Source organism: Onychostoma macrolepis, chromosome 24 (assembly GCF_012432095.1).
Source record: "Onychostoma macrolepis isolate SWU-2019 chromosome 24, ASM1243209v1, whole genome shotgun sequence".
In the NCBI taxonomy this organism is placed as follows: Eukaryota; Metazoa; Chordata; class Actinopteri; order Cypriniformes; family Cyprinidae; genus Onychostoma; species Onychostoma macrolepis.
Genome location: NC_081178.1, coordinates 16,033,694 through 16,056,809, shown reverse-complemented (window position 1 = coordinate 16,056,809; position 23,116 = coordinate 16,033,694). Strand labels below are relative to the sequence as shown.

The window sequence follows — 23,116 nt, the reverse complement described above, 5'->3', positions numbered from 1 at the left end:
ATGAATTAGCCATCTTGTAAAATATGTACAAATTGCTGTGAGATGGGGTTTTTTTTTCAGGCAGGGTCATGGGATGAACAATTATCCCTTAATAGCGTATAATATTTATTAAAAATATTTTTTCAAACATTTTGAGCATATTTTCAAATTGCATTTATCATAACTGAGCAAGAAAATATCAACCATTAACTTGCTTTACTGAAATGGAAACACTTGAATATGAATGACACAAATTTACCTTTCTTAATTTCATCTGTGACCTTTTTTCCTTATTTTTACATACTCTGAGATGGTCTTTGTATGGGTATTATTATTATTATTATTATAGTAGGGCTGTCAAATGATTAATTGCAATTAATCGCATTCAAAATATGTTAATATGTGTTAATATTAATCGCATCCAAAATAAAAGTTTATTTTTACACACACACACTTACATATACATGCATACATACACACAATAAATATACACGTATGCATGTATATGTAAGTGTGTGTGTGTAAAAATAAACTTTTATTTTGGATGCGATTAATCGTTTGACGGCCCTATAAGTTTTATTACAGCCACCTTTTAAATGTTTATATTTTTAACCTTGTTTTAAAACTAGCTTATGTGTAATTTAATATATACAACTCAGTTTTGAGTGTTGATTATTAAATAAATTTGATCAATTGGTTATTAAATATTTTGCATTTTCGGTTTGGGTTTACAGCTAAATAAAAACTGTAATTTCAGTTTCAGTGTTTCTGAATAGAATTAATTTCGGTGCATTTTTAATCGTTATAAAAATATATGATTAATTGTCAGAATCAACACAGTTTTCATTGTCAAATCATGCAATGCATTTTCACACCCTTTAATTGATAGGGTTTGAATATTGTTAAACTTTAACATTTACTTTTTTCAACTATGCACCACACAACCCTACATCTAAGAGCAGAGATAGAGAGAAAGAAATGTCATTTTGAAACCTGTTATGGTATGACCTTCAGAGTTTCATTTTTAGTCAAGAGGCTTTTCTCAGCTCAGTTTTGGCACTTTCGTCTCCTTTTTTTAGATTATCTGAGGGTACTGGGAAATCAAGTGATGATTTATGTTTGTGGCATGGCTGTTGGCAAGATAAGATGGTAAAAGTATGGTGCTTTTCTCAACACCCACTCCCTCAACCAACCACACTTTTGCTACAAAAAATACATTTAGTCAGTACACTATCTTTCCGTTTTCAGTATTTCATGGTTTCTCATCAAACTGAATTGTGGTCAAAGGGGAAATCTTTGTTCACTGGAATTGATTTATCTTTCCATTTGAGTCAAAGATAAAGCCGGTGACCATGACTGACATTAAGATAGACATAAATGGACTCTTATGGCCAAAATAGAGCTCTGCATAATGAAATTTGTAGAAGAAATCTTCAGGCCTCACAGGAATTCATAAAACACTGAGAAAACAGTTAGGTATCATTTTAAACACCCTTCACCAAAGAGTGTTTTGTGAATTACTGTTTGCATCTGTCTATTTAACACTTACTTAGGTTGACTGCTCCTCAAGTTGCCAAGCCAGGCACATGCTGTTAAGCCTCAATGCAAAGGTTCTGAAAATGTTTCCCTTTTCTGCACTTTCTCACTATTTAAAAAAAAAAAAAAATGGCAACACATTTTTGGAATTAAAAAATTGTTTTTTTTTTTTTTTTTTAATTAACCAATAATGTGGTAATTATAACCCACTCTTTCTTTTTGTTTCCAATAAGTTCAGAATTTCTGAACCTTTTTATATCAAGATTTTGGTTAAATAGTTTAAAAACAGTAAATAGTTGGTTTAATGTCAACTTTGTCTAACATTGTTCTACGGTAAATTGATTAAAAGAAAAAAACTTGATTGGCATCAAATATTATATTTGAATTATTTAAGTTAAGTTAAGTTAAGTTAAGTCGTCACGTATGGTGACCCATACTCGAAATGGTGCTCTGCATTTAACCCATCCAAGCGCACACACACAGCAGTGAGTAGTGAACACACACCCGGAGCAGTGGGCAGCCTTACTCCAGTGCCCGGGGAGCAACAAGGGCACCTTAGTCATGGTATCGAAGGTGGAGAGAGTGCTGTTCATTCACAATCCCCACCTTCAATTCCTGCCGGCGCGAGAATCGAACCAGCAACCTTCAGGTTACAAGCCCGACTCTCTAACCATTAGGCCACGGAAGTGTCTCATGAGATTAATTAATGAAATGATTAAATATTAATGAAAAAGATTCACTTAATCATAGTTTGAGTTCATATCAGTTCATAAAAGAAACATGATTTTAATTATAGTGCTAATTGATTGATAACTTTTAAGAAATTCAAAGATGTATAGAATGCATACTACTGTACAAACGTTTGGGGTATGATTGTTTTAAAGACAATCATAGAAATGTATAGTTTCATTCAATTGCATTGATTGAAAGTGACAGTAAAAACATTTAGAATGTTACAAAAGATTTATATTTCAAATAAATGCTGTTTTTCTGAACTTTCTATACATCAAAGAATCCTGAAAAAATGAAACATGGTTTCCACAAATATATTAAGCAGCTTCTTATCAATATTTCAACATTGATAATAATAATAAGAAATATTTCCTGAGCACCAAATCAGCATATTAGAATGAATTCTGAAGGATCATGTAATGACGGCCATCACGGGAATATATTACAATATATTCAAACATTTTAAATATATTCAAAGATATTCAAATTGTAATATTTCATGTTTTTATTGTGTTTGTTCAAAAACATAAAAAAAAAAAAAAAAATCATACTTGCCCAAACTTTAAATGGTAATGTATTTAATTCAGATATTTATATTTACATATTTAATGAAATATTTAATGTCTAATTAAACAACTAAGCTTGCTAAAAAGAAGCCTGGAGTGCAAGAATCCAGACATTACCCAGCCACTGCATTTACAAGAGACTCATGGCTGAAAACCAGGCCAGAAAGAACAGTGAACCTCCAATTACTTTCTGTATGATGTCACATTAATAATCAAGTCATTTCACACGCAAGTAATCATTAACTAGTGGCCAGTACTGTACTCTTATAAAGGCCTACCAAACAGCTCTTTGGAGAATCCATTAAGCATTCCAGCAATATGATGTCTATGTCCAGACGCACATCCACAAGGCTGCCAGAATCCACAGTTAATAAACGATTTAATAAAAGTGCTGTTATTAGGGTGCTGGACTTCCTCTCATAAGCAGCTGCCAGAATAATCACTTATTTACCCAATATCAGTATCAAATGCAGAAGTGACCCCGGCCCTGCTTCTGTTCGAGGCCTTCAGGCAGAAAATTGTGTCAACAGAACAAATTGGCGGTAACTCATAAAGCAGAGGTTTATGTGCAGCTCTTAGGTTACCGCGGAACGCTTCACGATTCTGTAACTTTCATTTTAATGTAATTATGCTTTTTTGTTTTTCAAAGATTTTTGCTTTTAATGAAGAGCAAAAGTCGCCGCTGAAACGCTTAGGTGTTGCCAAGATGTTTCTATGTGATTCTCATGGTCATCTGAGTGTAATTTTTGCATTGCTATGTGGTTTCTAGGGTTTCTGGGTGGTTGCTAGGGTATTATAAGTGCTTATTAGTCAAATGAGTTATATTTTAGTCTCTAGATATAATATTCAGTATCATTTTGAAATGTATTTATTTGTTATTACATAATTATATAAATATATGATGATGATGGTAATAAATAACAATAATAAAACATAATATAATAATAAATATAAAATATAAAAATATTTTTTACTATATTTATAATGTACAGTATGGACAATTTATGTTTATTTTGAGGTTTATTAAAGGTTTCAGAGTGTTATTCAATTATTAGTGTTTTTAAATAAGCATAACCGATGCGTTACCAGTGTCATTTTCATATTATACACTATAATAGTTTTTATTAATATTTTGAGTTGGATTTTATTTTTGTTATCAGTTTTAATTTTCATTTGTTTAATTATTAGTAATTTTGTTATTTGTTTTATAGGGCTGCAAAACAATTAATCGCGATCAATCAATTCAAAATCAGTTTGTTTACATACTATATGTGTGTGTACTTTGTATATTTATTATGTGTATATATAAATACACACACATACATGTTGACCTATATATTAAGGAAAAATATTTATATTTATATATAATATAGATGATATACACATACAGTGGTGTGAAAAAGTGTTGGCCCCCTTCCTAATTTTTAAATGTTTTGCATATTTGTCACACGTAAAAGAATCAGATCATCAAAAAATTTTAATATTACACAAAGATAATGCAAGTAAATACAAAATGCAGTTTTTAAATGATGATTTCATTTATTAAGGGAAAAAAGCTGTCCAAACCTACCTGGCCCTGTGTGAAAAAGTGCTTGCCCCCTTCTAATAAATCATGAAAGAACTGTGATTAACCACATTATTTTAGAAAGCTGAGTTAAATTTCACTAGCCAAACCCAGGCCTGATTACTGCCAGACCTGTTGAATCAAGAAATCACTTAAATAGAACCTGTCTGACAAAGTGAAGCATGTTTAAAGAGCAACACATCGATTTCGCGATCTTAAGAAATTCATAAACAGATGAGAAACAAAATAGTTGACATGTATCAGTCTGGAAAGGGTTATGAAGCCATTTCCAAGGCTTTGGGACTCCAGCAAACCACGGTCAGTAGCCATTATCCACAAATGGAGAAAACTTGGAACAGTGGTGAACCTTCCCAGGAGTGGCCGGCCTACCAAAATTACTCCAAGAGCGCAATGACGACTCATCCAGGAGGTCATAAAAGAGCCCAGAACAACATTTAAAGAACTGCAGGCCTCACTTGCCTCAATTAAGGTCAGTGTTCATGATTCAACAATAAGAAAGAGGCTGGGCAAAAACAGCATCCATGGGAGAGTTCCAAGGCAAAAGCCACTGCTGACCAAAAAAACACAAAGGCTCGTCTCACATTTGCCAAAGAATATCTTGATTATCCCCAAGACTTTTGGGCAAATATTCTGTGGACTGATACGACAAAAGTTGAACTTTTTGAAATGTGTGTGTCCCGTTACATCTGGCGTGAAACCAACACAGCATTTGATAAAAAGTACATCATACCAACAGTCAAACATTGTGGTGGTAGTGTGATGGTCTGGGGCTGCTTTGCAGCTTCAGAACCTGGATGACTTGCCATAATTGAAGGAACCATGAATTCTGCACTCTATCAGAAAATCCTGAAGGAGAATGTCCGGCCATCAGTTTGTGACCTCAAGCTCAAGCACACTTGGGTTATGTAGCAGGACAATGATTCCAAACACAGCAGCAAGTCCACCTCTGAATGTCTCAAGAAAAAAAAAATGAAGGTTTTGGAGTGGCCAAATCAAAGTCTGGACTTAAATCCAATTGAAATGCTGTGGCATGACCTTAAACAGTCCATTCATGCTCGAAAACCCTCCAATGTGGCTGAATTAAAACAATTCTGCAAAGAAGAGTGGGCCAGAATTCCTCCACAGCGATGTGAAAGACTCATTGCCAGTTATCGCGAACGCTTGATTGCAAAGGGTGGCACAACCAGTTATTAGGTTTAGGGGCCAAGCACTTTTTCACACAGGGCCATGTGGGTTTGGATTTTGTTTTCCCTTCATAATAAAAAACTTTGTTATCTTTGATTAATATTTAAATTTGTTTGATGATCTGAAACATTAAAGTGTGACAAACATGCAAAAAAATAAAAAATCAGGAAGGGGGCCAACACTTTTTCACACCAATGTACATACAAATACATATAATACATACACATATTTTTTTTTAAATATATACATATATGTGTGTGTATTTATATATACACAGTAAATATACACAGTGCACACACATATAGTATGTAAACATAAACTTTGATTTCGAATCGATTAATCGCGATTAATCGTTTTGCAGCCCAAGTGTTTTATGTTATTATTTTTTATATTAATATTACTATTATATTTTTATTTTTGTTAAATATTACTGTTCAGGTTTATTATTTATTATTTAATAATTAGTTTTTTTAATTCATTCAAGTTATTTTAAGTTTTAGTTTTTATTTGTTTCCAGTGCTTCAACTTCAACATATTTCAGTTATTACATATGTAATTTTTGTGAACTAATATGTTTTATTTAATTTAACTTGAGCTTTATTTCCATTTGAATGATAGCATCTTCTCAGCATGTTTGCAGTCATCTACAACCCAGCTGCAGAGCTGCTCCACGTAATGGATCTCCCAGGTCAAATGAGGTCTTTCTGTGTGAGTTGGAGTGGTGTCAGGCTAGCTCATTGTTCTGGAGGTCTCATGGTCAGCCCAGCTGTTGTGGTCCAGCCTCATACTTGCGGTTTGTTAGCATGAATCACTCCAAAACTCACATTCATATCAAACGGCTGGACCAGCAACTCCTTCGTAGATTCAGCGGTTCCTTTTCCGCTGTTATCTCGTTCCGTTCCGAGGGGCGTCAGAGAGAATGACTTCCTCTAAATGACGAGGTGTGGGGTGTTTGTTGGAAATGTGTGTTTTGGAGTACTCGGCCGCGGCCCTCCCTGTTGTTGCTCAAGCCATGTGCCTTCCTTCACACAGAGGAGGAGCTGCTATGAAAATGCTTTTTTTTTTTTTTTTGGATGGTGGCATTGTTTTGTTTGGGCGAGTCATTAATGCTTTTGTGGCTTGCAGTCAGAGGACAGCTGCTTGTCTTTGAGTCATAAAGCTTGTTTCTCTTCTGTGTTTGGCTCCAGGTGTTCGCTGCTTACAGAGCCACACAGGTGTGTCTCACATGGCGTCTTTTTCAGTGACTGTCCTTCTGTATGGTTTGATCTCTCATGGCAAACATCCAACCTGTACAGTAAAGCAAATATTGTGAAACTACTTCTAAGTAACTTTCATAAAATAAACATTGAACTATCATAAACTAAAAAACCAGTGAGCCATTGGCTCTTGAAATGGAACATGTTTTAATTATATTTGGATTTAACTTTTTATATAGTTTTTGTCATTTTTATTCATTTGTTTTATTTTATAATTTTTGTTTTATTTAAAATTTTTATTTGTTTTAAGTTTCATTTTGGGTTTTTTCTCCCAGTAATTTTCAATTTGTAAACTTGCATTTATGTCGGCACCGATAGCCTTGTGGCTGTTATGCTTTGGGCATCCCGAGTTCGAGTCCTGGCTTGTGGACCTATCCCATGCCTCTCTTCCTGTCAACCTATACTGTCCTATCTAAATAAAGGCATAAAATGCCAAAAGTAAATCTTTAAAAAAAACCTTTTTGCACTGCACTTAACCCTGGGTTATTGTTTTAATACGTTCAAATATGGTAACACCACTTAAATAATTTTCAAAAAATAATGATTATATTGCTATAAACTAAACACCAGAGAGCCAAAAACTTTTAAAATGAAAAAATAGGAATTTCTTTGTGAATTTTTATTTTTTGGGAATACCATATATCAAATCAAAACTTTATTTTGATTAAGGCATAACAAAAAATTGACTGACATTTGACTGAGGGAGTCAGTAACTCCTCTGAACTTAACTTCTAAACTGAGTGAGTTTGATTCAAACCACTAAATTATTTGTGAATATCGGTATTTTGCAAATCAGTATTTTGTAAATATTTTTGGCTGATCCATTAAAAACAAGTTTTTTTTTTTTTTTTTTTCCGAGTAAAGTTTTTTTTTGCGAATTAGGTTTTTATGAATATTTTTAACTGACTCTTTAAAGCAAAACTGTTCATAAGTGTCATTTCTTTGTGAATCAGGATTTTGTGAATCTTTTTGACTGACTCTCCAACATTAGAATCATCTATTTGCAGTATAATAATATGTTTGTTTATTTTATGTAAATTATATTATGTTTTAGGTTAGTTTAACAAATAGCATGTTAAAAAATTGCTCTTTTTTTTTCTTTTACTACACAGTTTTGCCTGTTGGACAATGACATTGTGAGGGGGGAAAAAAATCCCTAGACTTCCTAGAGATCCCTATGGCCTAGAAACTATCAAAGAACAACCTAGCAACCACTTAGCAAGATTCTGAAACCACTCAAAACACCTTAACATGTCCTAGCAACCACCACTGTTATTTAATTTTATACAAGTCGGATGTTCTTGGCATTACAATTGCAGGTAACATCTTCCAGTAAACTCCTTTTGAAAGTTGTAAATGTTGTGATCACAGCAGTTGCTACCGTCTTAATTAAAACAATCATCTACTAGCGTTTAAACTAATGCCGTTAATGAGGACAGAAGCAGCTGTGCCGGGCATAAGTCCAGCTTAAAACCGTAGTGCCAAAGTTGCTTCATTAGCAGTAAATGGACTGACACTAAGTGCTCCTAGTCCTATCTAAAGAGTTACATCAACCACCGCCTCTTTCCGCAAATGAGAAGGACCTGAAGTCCAATTAAATCTCAAGATGTGCAAATACAGTCTTATTAAGCCAGTGTGTCATTTTAAATCAGTCGTAAAGAATCGGGGAGGGTTGGAATTTGACTCGCCGCTGCATTTTTGAAGTGATAAAACAGGGGAAACCCACTGATTAACCAGCAGAGAGATTTGTAATCTCATGTTTGCAAGAGGAACCATAACACACACTCCAGAGGAATTTGGCTTTAGCTGACCTTTAATTAAAGTTATAAACGCTGAAGTTCTGTACTGTGTCATCCGAAAGGCAGATTTGGCTTTTAAGGGGCTTTTAAAGGGGTATCTGGCTTATTTTGCTGTTTTGGCTGCGTGCTGTATTGTTATGGACCATCAACCTCTGCTATAGCCCAATTAAAGCCGGACCACGAATATGTAGCCGTGATTTTATGCAGTTTTCTGATCCAATGTGGATTAGAGTCAGCACCACCTGCCGATTTAATACAATGCTTTTGTTATGAAAAGTCGTCTTTTGTATTACTTCAATACCAGCCCACTATTTGTTTCCTGTATTATGTTGTTCATACAGAAATTCTGATGAAAAAGCCCCATGGTGCCGCTGCCTGTGCTGTTGTATGTCAGTGGAAGGTGTTTTTAAAGACGTCACACATCTTCCTTTCTTCACAGGGGGTTTGGTTTGTTCCATGCCTGTTGCCTTTCCATATCCCCTCCTGGGACAAGTCTCATGTAGGAGGTCTTCACCCCCTGATGACAAACCTTTTGTGGTCCAGTGGGACACTACGTGGTATCATTTTGTCATTTTTTTTTTCTTTACTCACATCTGTGGAAAAAAAACTCTAGCAATGTGAATCGACGCATGGAGGGGTGAATGGGAGGAAGTATCCATGTTTTCGCTTGTCTCTTGGGGGGACGAGGTGTTGGAAGTAAATCTCTGCCACCAGGAGATGACCATGTTCCAGGGACTGTTAGATAAAATGCAACTGTCCTGTTGACCCATTTGATTGTGTTTTTATCCCCAGTAGGGGATGAAGAAGTTTTGAAGGAGGGTTGAGATTCACAAAGATGGTTGTTTGGCTGCCTGGACATTGACTAGTGTGACTGTATGTCAGTACCATATTGGTTAATGGCCCATTATTAGAGTTTTTCAAATTTATTGGTATTTTGATATAGGATATTTAATTGTTTGTGTTAATTTAAATTACTAACCTTCACTTAAAGTTAATCTTTAAAAACATCAATAATTTAATAACACTGTTGAACGTAATCTTTAGCAAATCTTAAAATAAATGCTTTTCATACTGTACATTGTAATACTGTGCAGTGTTATTGTTAACTAAAACTAATACTAAAACTATAAAAAATAAAAAAATAAAAAATTGATATTTCAAACATCTACAGTGTTTTATACAGGCAAGCACCACTTGCTTTTTCTTTGGAAAATGTCAAAATCAAGTCATTTTTATTTCAGTTTTAGCAGTTTACTGTTGGTCAATGCAGGGAAATTGGGCTAATATTAAAATGTAATTAATTACAAAATAAAGCAGTAAAAACAAAAATGAGTCATTTTAAAAGCTACAAGTGAATTTAGCAATCACAGCATCAAATAAATGCAAAGTTTTTGCCCGCACACACACAGATTCCTACTGAAATACTGGATTTCATCTGTGTGATTTCACAGACCAAAGGTAAATGTGACCTCTTTCCTAGAGGAGCACAATTTACTGTCCAGTAGTTTAATTCATGCATCTGACTGGAGAGAACCATTTGTGGGTTAGTCAGACAGTTTTATCATTCTGGAGAAGCTGTAACACCTGTTAGCATGTTTATATGCTTTTTCTTTAATCCTCACAGGATTTTCTGTCCTCTACGCTGAAAATTCACAAGTGATGTGTATCTATGTCAATGTAAAGGAGAACAAAACTGCAGTCGGGGCCTCCTGTTAGCAGTTAAAATGGCAAGAGATAGATTGAAGTCATCAGAGGCCCAGCATGTGTGGCTAGCTCTTACTTAAGGTTAGCAACACACTGATGATCAATCAATGATGAGAAAGAGAGATAGTCTGGCACATTGCCTGACTGTTAAAAAGCCTGTCCAGGTGACTGATCAGTAGTCAAGAGTCAAGACCCAGTCTATCCATTTCTTCTGTGTTTACACAAAGTCAGTGTATAGCAAGCCAGTTCACTTGGCGGCCATCTTGGAAACACCCTCAGGCAGTTATTTCCACTTAAAGGGTTAGTTCACCCAAAAATGAAAATTATTGCATGTTTTACTCACCCCCAAAGCATCCTTTCTTCTTTCAGACGAATCCAATCGGAGTTCTATTAAAAATTTCCCTTGCTTTGTGTCAACTCCGGTGCAGGGGAAGACAAGAATGTCTCTGATTAAGCGAGAGTCCTAAATATCAAACATATTTAATATTTACGATTTGAATTCGGCGACGCTCCGTCTCGATCGGGAGCAGATAAATAATCGTAATGACACCACACAATAGAGGATTTTTGGACAAAAAATCGTTTGCAACAAGCCGCGAATCAGGCCACACCCCCTGATCGTTCGGGGGTGCAAATCGTCCTTAAAATCAAATCGGGCTTAAAATCATGTCAACTTGTGGAAAATGGGCATCCGATGACCCCTTTAAATAATTTAACAACACATTCACATGTTTACAGTTCTCTAATATCGGTTAATAGTCACATTGACATGCAGGTAAACAAATTAATTATTTCTATTTTTAATGTTCAAGTGTTTCAATTTATTTATTTATTTTTAAATTGTTTTGATTTAGTTGATTATTAGATTTTTATCAAATCTAAAACCTAAATTGTTACTAGTACAGTTTTCATCATGTAATCGGTAATCAATAACGGACTACAATTTTCTGCATAGAGCGATATATACTATATAGCATCTCAATGGTTTGATTGCTTGTATAATTGCAAAACTATATTCTATATTATTATATCGTTATTATGTTACTATACTATATCTGTTAAATGCAACTATAAAAAATTAATATATAAGATATCGTAAACATTAACATCATGATTTTCTGTAAAGCTGCTTTGAAACAATATTTATTGTAAAAAGTGCTATACAAATAAATTTGACTTGATTGTGAAACACCCTTTACATCACATGCACTGTACGGATATCCTATTTATAGGGTATATACGTAAAAACCAAAGTATACTTGGCTTTCATTCACCCCATTCAGAAAGTTGATTAGCTCTTTTAACTAAAAGGCAGGAGTATTTTTCCATCCCTTTCCCCTGCTGTCAGATTTACTTCTTATCTCTTCTTATCTAAATCGCACACATGAAGACTGACAACTCACTGCCGTTGTTTTAGTTGCTATCATGCCTTGCCGCATAGTTTCTGGATACAATACATTGATGATATGCAGGTCCCAAATGCTTCATTCATCAAAACCATACCAGCTGACATTTTTCACAACTTCTAAAACTGTAGAGAAGATCGCCAATAAATCCTGGCCAATGGTGAAACATAATCCGACATCTGGGCCAAGGAGCTCCGCTCGAGATTTGGGCGTGAGCCTCCTCCCGAGGGAGTTGAGGTGGATTTGTGCTTGAATAACTACAGAAAAGGAGTCTTGTCTTGTTTTTGAAAGGATACATGAGCTTTTGTTACAAAATGTGTGTTTGGGATGATCCATGACTCGTCGTTGTGCGATGAAACTTGAGGGAGTAGTGTTGCGCGTCAATCAGCATCATTAGTCACGAATCAAATCCTCATTTGTTGACTATGTTCCAGATTAGAAAGAGTTTTTACATAATAACATCTATTGTTTCATGATGTGTAATTGCTTTCTTCCTTAAAAATGTGACAGGTGCGACTAGACCATATGAATCTTATATCACAACATGAGTACTTTTATTTCATGGCAATGATATATATCACAATATAGTTATTTTTGCTTTAAAGTCTTTGATATCAAAATTTTTGATATCGTAGAAATTTCATAATTCTTGTCACCAGTGTAAATATCACCAAAAAAACTAATACTAGCCTAAACTCAAATAAAAAAAAAAACTCAGGCTCACTGAAGACAAGTAAACTGTGATTAAATATGAATAAGAAATTAATTAAAACAATAAGACAAAAAAAACTACTGTAGAACAAATAAATAAGAAATGCTACATACAAATGTTTAAAAACACTGCATATTCTTCACTGTGTAAATTAAATATATATTTCTTCTTATTAAATTTACAAATGTTAGGTCAAGAGCAATGAGAGATTTTTCTCTCTTCTGTTGTTTGATTATGAATGACAGACAGCAGGAATATTAGACTGCTGTCACTTTAAGAACTGCCTGGATCCAATATACTGTTACACATGTGTTTTCTTTCTCAGCTGTTTGTTTTCACTTAAGACCTAAATTACTTTGTTTACGAGGAGACGGGCATTTTGACACATTCAAGTGTGTGTATTTAACTGTTCAAGGCCTATAAAGTGGTAAAAATAACTCCCGCGGTCTATGAGCGCCGTCTTCATGTGCGTGTGCTCAGAAACAGTCTCTCAGACAGCGCACACATATAGTGAAATGAGTTCTCTTTTGATGCTGATTGCATTTCAACGGCTTAAAATCATTTGTTTTTAAACCACAGTGCTTAAAACCGCGTTAGAAACAATAGTCCAAAATCTCAACCGGTTGACAAATTTCTACCGGTTAATCGTGCCCGTGATGTGGATTGGTTTTGATGTTCTCACATGAATGTGTGTCTCTTTCCTTTGAATTGACAATGTACAGAGCAGTTCTTTGGAATGGAAATCTAAATGATGGCATCTAATGTATTCTGTGACATAAAGGATTAATTAAGATGGCTTGCTGGGAAGTCACAAATCAGTCTATTAAAAACTTGGAAATGTCATCTAAATGCTGAGTTAGTATCGGGTTGCTGTGTCCTGATATATATATATATATAAGTCAAGTTCTTTGGAAAGTAATACTTTGATGACTCATTAAGTCTTAAAGTGATAGTTCATGCAAAAAAAAAAAAAAGTCATCATTTACTCACCGCCCTCATGGCATTTCAAACCTGTGGAACACAAAAGAGCTATCTTGAGAAACTTTTTCTTTTTAAATTAATATTATTGTTTTATATTTTTTTATTGTTATATATTATATATTTTATTGTCCAAACAATGAAAGTCAATGAGTCAAAAGTTTTGGACCCCACTGACAAAAACAGTTAATTCTTGTTTGTCTAATAAAACTGGGATTTTTTTTTTTTTTTTTGTGCGCTTGTATGACAATTTGGACAGTTTGTGTGTAATTATACATCATTATAGTACATTACATCAATTTGGATGAATAGTAAAATATTAAACAAAATAAAATATATTATTTCTATAACATTTTACTGTAAAATACCGGTCAAGAAAAAATGTTCATGGCTGTCTTGATTTTTTTGTGTTACACCAAAAAAAGACAGTCATACAATTTTGGAATGTCATTAGGGTGAGTAAATGATGACGGAATTGACATTTTTGTGTGAACAATCCCTTTTAAATGTCACAACAGTGTCTTTCTGATTGTGGCTCAATAGGCTTCAGTCAGTGCCTGCTGATCCATTTCACAAATTAGCTTTTCTGTTGAAACCACATCTTCAAAGTCTTTTTGGTAGACATTCGCTGTGAGTTATCAATTTATTGAGTCATTCCCCGTCTCTTTTCATCATCCCTTCACACGCATTCACACACATAAATAAAAGACAACGCTAATGTTTGCCTTCCAGTGGGCTTCTCTCCCTGTCCTCTCACTAGGTGTTCCCGCTTTGGCTTGTGTTCCTTTCTAATGCAGACCAGACAGGCCTGGCTGGTGTGTGTGCTGATAGATTATTGGGTCTAATGTGGCTCAGAGTGTGTCAGCAACGACTTTCCCACGTTGCACAAAGGGGCCTCCTACGAGCCGGGGCCGCAGCCACTCTCCCTGCACCTGTAACCAGAAAACCGACCGCCCCAACATCCTGGCCGGGTCCCATGTTGCACTTGGCATTTCCTCCAAGTGTCTGGGACCACGCTTGACATGCAAGGGCAGGCTCCGCCTCCCTCAGAGGGGCTGTGGTCAGCCGAGCGCAGAACCCCTTGGAATTCTGGGAGAGAAATGCTGAATCACTGTTGGAGCAGACAGGACACACGCAGGATGCTGGCGCAGAGATGTGGCTCTGAACACACATGTGCTGGAATGATTTTACAACCATTAAAAAACCATAGACAAAACCTCCCACTCAGTTAGAGCAATCAAGGAAGGAATTACCATAAAAAGCCGGGAGACACATTTATGATGCAGAGCTGAAACAACAACAACAACACAAGCACATGCTAAATTATCATAACTTAACACTCGTTTAAATACTGCTTTATTAATTTATTTTAATGTTATTTCTTAAAATGTAACTATTAGATGAAAAACAAAAATGTATCTAATTTAAATGAATTGCTTTTGGTATTGTCCTTAAATAAAATTTAGTATTTTGAGTTATTTAAAACAAAGAAAAGTTAGCTGATGAAGCAATATTTCTAATAAATATTGTTTAAGAATAAGATTTAAAAGTAAATTTTCTAATGACGGTTTGTTATTTTATTTTATTAAAATATAAATATTAGATGAAAAATGAAAATTTGAAATGTTGCCTTGCCAAATAACTGGAATTAAATAAATTGAAGTACTAAAATGACTAAAAATGAAATAAAAAATAAATTAAAGCTAAATAGAAATATAAAAAAAACAGAAACTAATAAAACTGACAAAAGCACGTAACAAAATTACTAAAATTGAAATAAAAAAGTGAACATATGCATAAATATAAAATCCAATTCAATATACTGTATTAATAAATACTATAATAAAGAAGTCACGCTGCCCCATGGTTTAATGCTTTTAATTGTCGTAATAATTATTATAAAGCACCCAGTAGACGCATTTATGGAACAGATCTGAAACATATTTAAAATTTAAAAGTAATATAAGTTTAATTATCATTTAACATCATTTGGACATAAATATTTTATTTTATTTTATTTTATTTTCCCTTGTTTAACATATGCTTTTATTTATTGGATTTTCAGAAGAGATCTGAAATATAAGGGTTGTGCTGAACTAATTATTGCAAGAATTAAATACAGATATATTTACTGTTTTAGAGGCCCACATTCTTGATTTATGTGGTTGTACTAGTTACTCAGTCATTGTGGAATTATTATGATATAATTTTATTGGGCAGGAATATAGTTCTGCATTTCATTATCAGGCATGTAACGCTATCTTTTCTTCTTTCCTGGTGGCTTTGGCATGGGCTTTGATTTCAACATCTCCCAGATGGCTTCAATTGGTATCAAATCTAATATCACGAGCCCTACAATGAAATGGAAGTTCTCTATTAGCTGAAACTAAATAACTGGAACATTTATGGAAAAGTATATATATATAGGTTAAATGACCCTTAGTTTAGTATAATTCAGTACATGGCACATGTCTGTTTCAGTTTTAAACAATCATGAAAGCTTTGAGCATGTGACTCTATCAGTTGCCAATGAAGCCGTATTCTGCCTGGAGGATTTCACCTCAAATTAGCCATGTATAACTTTTGACCTCCTTCAACATTTGTTTATTTATTTATTTATTTATTATTTTTTGTGGTACATTTTATGTTAAAGTCAGATGTTAACCGATTTTACATTTTTAATGGGATGTATGCAAAGTTTGGCTTTTTAAAAAAAAAATATATATTAAAGAATTTTATTCAGCAAGGATGTATTAAATTGATCAAAAGTTACAGTAATGGCATTCAGAATGCTACAAAACATTTCTAGTTTAAATAAATGCTGTTCTTGTGAAATTTCTGTTCATCAAAAAAATACAGAAAAAATTGATCATAGTGTCCAGAATTTTTTTTATTATAATAAGCATTTATAATAAGAAATATTATCAAATAACAAATATTTCTTAAGCACAAAATCAGCATATTATAATGATTTCTGAAGGATCATGTGACACTGAAGACGAGTAATGACTGCTGAATATACAGCTTTGTCATCACAGGAATAAATTACATTTTATAACATATTGAAATAGAAAAAAAAAAAAATCATGTTACTGATTACATAAATGCAACCTTGGTTGACATAACAGATTTCTTTCAGTGTACCTAGTGTATTTTTTCGAGTGATTTCTGATTGATAAAATCAAGTCATGCCCTACATTTTTCTCTTGAATATCCTGCTTCACTCGGAAATGCATCAAATTACGGAAGTAAAAGAATTTGCAAACAGTTGGCTTTAACAAAATGTATCATTTAGTTCCAGGATCTAATTCTAAGCATTTCTAAGAGTCCAACACATTTTGACCTTGTTCATGACTGCTGTTGATGTATTTTTAATTCCCCGATTGCTGATAAGAGCTAAAACCGTGAGAGCGTGATGATTTTGGAAAGCAGCAGCTACTTTTTAGCACAGTTCGGTCCCCAGACGCTGCAGAGGAGTGTGAATGGGTTCTCCTCGACGAGGGAAGGGGGAGAGCTGATGCTGGGTCAGTCGGTACCGTTCCTCATAAAGGCCTTAAAGTGCAAACAGACCCTTAAATCTGCCCACTGAACAGCGGCCTGACAGCCCTGCATGGGTGAGCCAAAGTTAAGATAAAGAAAGCGGGATATATGTGAAGCTGCTTTTGTTCCGAGCTCCTTCGCTTGGAGCCAATGGGAGTCATTATTTCACCAACTCATTGTTATGTCATTGACCCCATGGAAGAAGGGCCCTTTAATTTCACCATTTATTACTCTACCAATATTGTTCGGGTTCCGCCTCAGAAATAAATCTGTCTTTTCTCTAGTTGTTTTAAAGCTTTGTACACCACTCCCATCAGCCTTTGTGTCTTTAGACACTTACTTCATTGGAGCTCAGTGACAGCGGAGTGAAGGGGGTACATAATAATGTACGATATAGCTGCGTGCGCAGTAAGGTCTCGATACTTAACTAGCTGTCCAACAACAAACAACTAATCCATTAGTGAGGTTGACTCACTTAGCTATAGTTTACATTTGTTTAGTAGCGGCACTTTACTTGGAATGCTAACAGTTTAGATTAACGTTTTTTTAAAGCATTGTAGCTACAGTCTTTGACATTCAGATGACTGTTGCATCGCATCTTCTTCTTTTTTTTTTTTTTTTTTGAGTATTAAATATGTATTGGCTAGTATTGTGAATGCTCACTTTATTTTTTACATTTAGGTTGTCTTTGCTGTCATCAAATGCTCACCTTAAAGTTAAATCTTTAAAACACTAATTTAATAATACTGGTAAATATAATATTTAGCAAATCTCAGAATAATTATCTATTTTCCACACTTAATATTCATTTTTACACACTATACAAAGTTTAAAATGATCAGTTATCTCATTTAACTAATTACTTTTTTGGTATATTTATCCATATTCAGAATTTGAGACCACATTGAATGTAATTTTTTAAACCTGGAAATATACAGCTAGGATATATACTGTATATATTTTTTGTATTTTGAGTTATTTAAAAATAAGAAAAGTTAGCTGTTGAAGAAATAGTTCTATTAAAAATAGTTAAAATTTAAAATTACACTTTATAATGTAAATTTCTAATTTGTAACAGATTTTTATTTAAAGCATTTTTTAGTTAAACTTGAAATAAAACATACAAGCTAGAAGCATTTTCAGTAGTGGTTTAGTATTGTGGTGCCTAAATTCACTTTTTTATTTATAATAATTAATATTATAAATTTATGAAAAATGTAAAGATTATTTATAATATTTAAAAATAATTTAACTGTTTAGTGTTTTTTATTTATTTATTTTTTTTATTTAGACAAAATGTGTGGAATTTAATATTCATATAATTTTAATAACATTTTATATGTGCCATTTATTGGTTTTCAGCAATTACATGAATTATAATTATGATAATTATTATCTCATCTTATTATCTGGAATTGTAATGCTGTATTCCCGATAGTTAACTTGATAGTATGGATGGAAAAACCCAATCCTTATTTTGTTGCTTCCTTTCCATCACAAGTCATGTTTTTCCCATCATTCCTTTCAATTAGCAGTCGGCATGTTCAATTCAACTACTGGTTGCTTTTCTAGTGTCTATCATTTCCATTCCAGAGTTTGTGTTGTAATAAAACTGCCAGGTTTCGATAAGATAATCCTCTTATAAATCAAAGGGCTTTTTTCCCTTTTACCTGCCCTTTTCTCTTTCACTCAACCTTTCCTTCTCTGTCTCTTGGCCCTCTCCCAAACCTAGGTACCATTACCCAGTGCCTAAGGTATTTTATGTGCAGCTGACTGTGGGGAACAAGGAGTTTATCGGAGAGGGGCGGACTCGCCAAGCTGCCCGACACAATGCGGCCATGAAAGCCCTTCAGGCCCTGACGAACGAACCCATTCCAGAGAGACCACCTCAGGTAACCTTCACAACTGTCCCACCTAACAGAACACACTGTCATGCAATCAAATTATTTTCATCATTTCATAATACTTTTATTCAGCAAGGATGCATAAAAATGATCAAAAGTGACAGTAAAGACATTTATAATGTTACAAGAATTTCTGTTTCAAATAAATGCTGTTATTTTGAACCTGAAAAATCCTGAAAAAGTTTTCCACAAAAACATTAAGCAGCACAACTGTTTTCGACATTCATAATAATTAATAAAAAATATTTCTTAAACATTGCATATTAGAGTAGTTTATTAAGATTTGCCATTACAGGAATAAATAACAGTTTATCTAATAATTATTTTAAATTGTAATAATATTTCACAATATAGAGCATAAGAGACTTTCAAAAACATTAAAAACATTAAAAAATCTTAATGATCCCAAACTTTTGAATAGCACTGTACATATAATATATTTAAAAAATAAAATCTGCAAGATCCTTCATATTGTTTTTTTTGTTTGTTTTTGGTATATTTTTCCATATACATAGTCTGACACCATATTGAAAGTCCTTGTATTAATACCTTGAAATAAACTATTCAAAATCTTAAAACTTTATTTTTTAAAAAAGGCAGCTGAAGAAGAAATATTTATAAAAAAAAAAAAAAATGCAATTTAAGTATATTTACATAATCTGTCTAATACACAAATTCTAATTTGTAATGGATTTTATTATTAAAATTATATAAAAATAATGCATTTTCACTAATGGTCTCTGACATTTTATGTGTCAGTTTCCTGTTTTTCATTTTATGAACTTGAAAGTCTATCATATTCTGCATATTCATAACCTGTTGTCAGGTAAAAGTGATATTCAGGCAAACGATCCAAGTCACGATATTTAAGAAGACACAACTGTCCTGTTTCCTCATCATCTGTCAATGTTCACAACATCTCCTCACATCTTTAGTTTCTGTCAGAGCTGTGTTTGCACGTAGCCTCAGGCCATCCTTCAAAATACTAATTTCTCCCACCGGAAATCATATTACATTGTGCCCCAAATGCCTGGCATCGACCAAGGTTATTTAAGCCACAGTGGCGCCTCTCCTGTTTAGTCTTGTCCCCCTTCTGTCTCCATAATGAGGGCTTTGTCAGACGCTTCTTCCGTGTATTGCTTTACAAATTGATACACACCATACCTGTGCACACCTCAGGGCAAAAGTGTTCGTCTGCATGTCTCCCCACTCCTGTACCATATCTCAAACCTCGAGGATGAGTATCATGCTCACACAAACAAACACACACACACACAATGGGTTTCATTCACACGTATTTGTGTGGACATCTTTACTAGCTTTATTTTTCAAACCACTAACTACGTGTACTTGATCCTTCATTTAGAAGTATATAAATTTAATGACATCAGAATGAGAATACGAGCAAATTTATGTGCGTTGTACTGTCGACTGATAGTAGAATCATATGTTTGGGGGCAAGGGAAAAATACCTTACCAAGAGTCAAGTAGTCAGACATTCAACAGTCATAAATACTGACGTTAAAGGGATAGGTCACCAAAAATTTTAATTCTGTCATTAATTACTCACCCTCATGTTGTTCCAAACCCGTAAGACCTTTGGAACACAAATTAAGGCAATTTTGATGGAATCCTAGAGCTCTCTGTCTCTCCCATAGACAGCAAGGATCCTTATACGATCAAGGTCCAGAAACGTAGCAAGGACATCAGTAAAATAATCTATGTGACATCAGGGGTTCAACCGTAATTTTACGAAACTACGAGAACTTTTGGGTGAACTAACCCTTTAGCACACAGGGAAAATGTGTAGCGGACGCCTCACGGATACAAACGGGATAAATAATGTTTTATTTTTTGATTAAAGTATAGTTAACATTAGCCGGCTGCATATCATGTTGTTTATTACTTATCAGAGCAGATGAAACCGGAAGATTTGCACTAAATAATATCAAATATCCACACAAGATGAAATCAACAGATGCAAGGGCTATTCGAAGAAGCCTGTGTGCATTAATGTTTAATCTAACTGTATAGAAATTTTCACGGAGGATATCCTGCTAATTTTTCTGACTTTGAAGCCTAGCCTACTGCCACATAAAACTACATGCAATCGCATAAATATGAGCTGCCGTGAAAACTGCTCAAACACAGCTAGTTTTATCCAGGCCCGGTTCCAGAATTAAATACTGAGGGTACTTTAGAAAGTGTGCTCTAGCCTCAATTCACATATATTTTTACGTATATTTTTGTCCCGTCCATTGCTCTTTCGAGTGTGAATCCCGCATAAATGCATGTACACACCTGTTGCGACCTGGATATAAATAAGGTCACTTGAGTCGTTATTATTGAATGCGAGCGAGTGTTTGTGGCTCAGCTGATTTTTATTGTCATGTGCACCATGTTTTCCTTCCACTCAACACGCTCATAAACTCACAAAGCCAATTGTTTACCATGTGCTAACAGGCAAACGAGCGCATGCCAGAGTTGTCGAGGGAATAAACAAGATCGCGGTATGTACAGTAAGCACAGCTCTGAATGGTTAGTAAACAGACCTCGGGAAGCTCCTCTGTTATCGTTCAAGACTGTATAACAGGTTCCGTTCACTGGATGTAATGGGAACGGTGCTCAGTGACCGCACACTGTAAGCAGGAAATCTCTCAGATGAAGACGTGCTGACAGAAAGGCGGATTTGAGGGGTTTTCAAAGAGTAGCGGATGATTAATCCATCAGAATGTTGATTTTTAATTTACTCTATTTAGCAGATGAGCCCAAAGGATGTTTGTCAGACATTTGTTTTATATCAGACACAAATGGCTTCTTATTTTAGATTCTAAAAAACCTGAGGCTCAGCTTGATAGATTCAGATGTTGATACATAAAACACGTGTGTATTCAAAATAAACAAATCTCTGTGTTAAATCAAAATAATTGTAGTTTTTTGGGAGCGTTTTCCCGTTTTGTCTGTTTTGCAAGTTTAGCAAAGACAACTTTTTGTAGTAACAGTTTTAGTGAATGACTTTTATGAGGACCATTTAGCTGTCGGAGGTTCTCCATAAGTAATATTTTTAATATTTCTACATCTGTGGTCCAGATTTATTATATGTTATTTATTATACATTATAAGCTGATAACAACAATATCAACAACAATAATATAATAATATAAAAGTGCTATTAGTTGTTATTTATTTATATATATATATATATATATATATATATATATATTTAATTTTTTATTTTTCATGTTAGCCTAAAACTATACAACTCTTTGCAGTTATATAGCTTCATTTTTTATTATTAATTAATTTATATTATTTTTAAACTTTTGACAACTGAAACTAATATTGTAATATATTTTCACTATTATATATACGATCCCAATACATATCCCAATAATACAAATTAAATATAATCATATGATTTTGAAAAAAAAATATTAGTTGTGTTTTTTTTTATTTACTTATTTGTTCATACATACATGCATACATTTGTATTGTGCTATTATCCTGACACTATGTATAAATCATGGGACAACAGCTGTTTTCCAGGTTCAAACAATACCAGAAAATGTTGAAAGGAAAAGAAAGAAAAATCATGGCAAAAATAAAAGTCATGGAAATTTCTGTAGCCAATATACACTTTTGTACTTCCGGTTAGAAAAGTATTACTTCATTTGGTTACACTTTATTTCAGTAGTCCACTTTAGACATTCTACTGACTATAAGTAACTTTGTAACTACATGTCAACTACATGTCAACTAATTCTCATTAATTTGCAACTACATGTCTACTAACTCTCAGTAGGGTAGGTTTAGGGTTAGTAGAATAAGTTGACATATACTTGCAAAGTTTCTCATGGTCAGTATGTTGTATGTTATGGACCCATCAAAATAAAGTGTTAGTATATATTAAGCAGACAGTCTACTAATACTCTAATGACTGCTAGTTGACATGTAGTTGCAAAGTTACTTACTGTTAGTAGAATGTCTAAAGTGGACTTGAGGTACTTGAGGTATTTGAGGTACGTCTGGATGTATTTTCAGTCTGAGGAAGAGCAGAAAGCTTGAAATGCTCCTCAAAATCTGGTTAATTTGAACTTTTTCTTCTTTTGTGCCTTTTAAACTCCAAAACTGAGTTAGTTTGCTGATATTTTAGCCAAATCTCTGTGCTTTTTGATCATTACAACACATGACAATATCAAATTTAGCTTGTGACCTGTCAGTTCAGTTTAAGAAG

General features: G+C 33.9%; 1 protein-coding gene across 2 annotated transcripts in view; it reads left to right on the top strand.

The window, feature by feature from the left end:
* stau2 (staufen double-stranded RNA binding protein 2) overlaps nt 1-23,116 on the top strand; it is a 140,241-nt gene that overhangs the window by 22,613 nt on the left and 94,512 nt on the right. For both annotated transcript variants that reach the window (XM_058765174.1, XM_058765175.1), the window contains exon 6: nt 18,711-18,870. In XM_058765174.1, the coding sequence (XP_058621157.1) occupies nt 18,711-18,870 (160 nt within the window). The remainder of the gene's footprint in view (nt 1-18,710; nt 18,871-23,116) is intronic.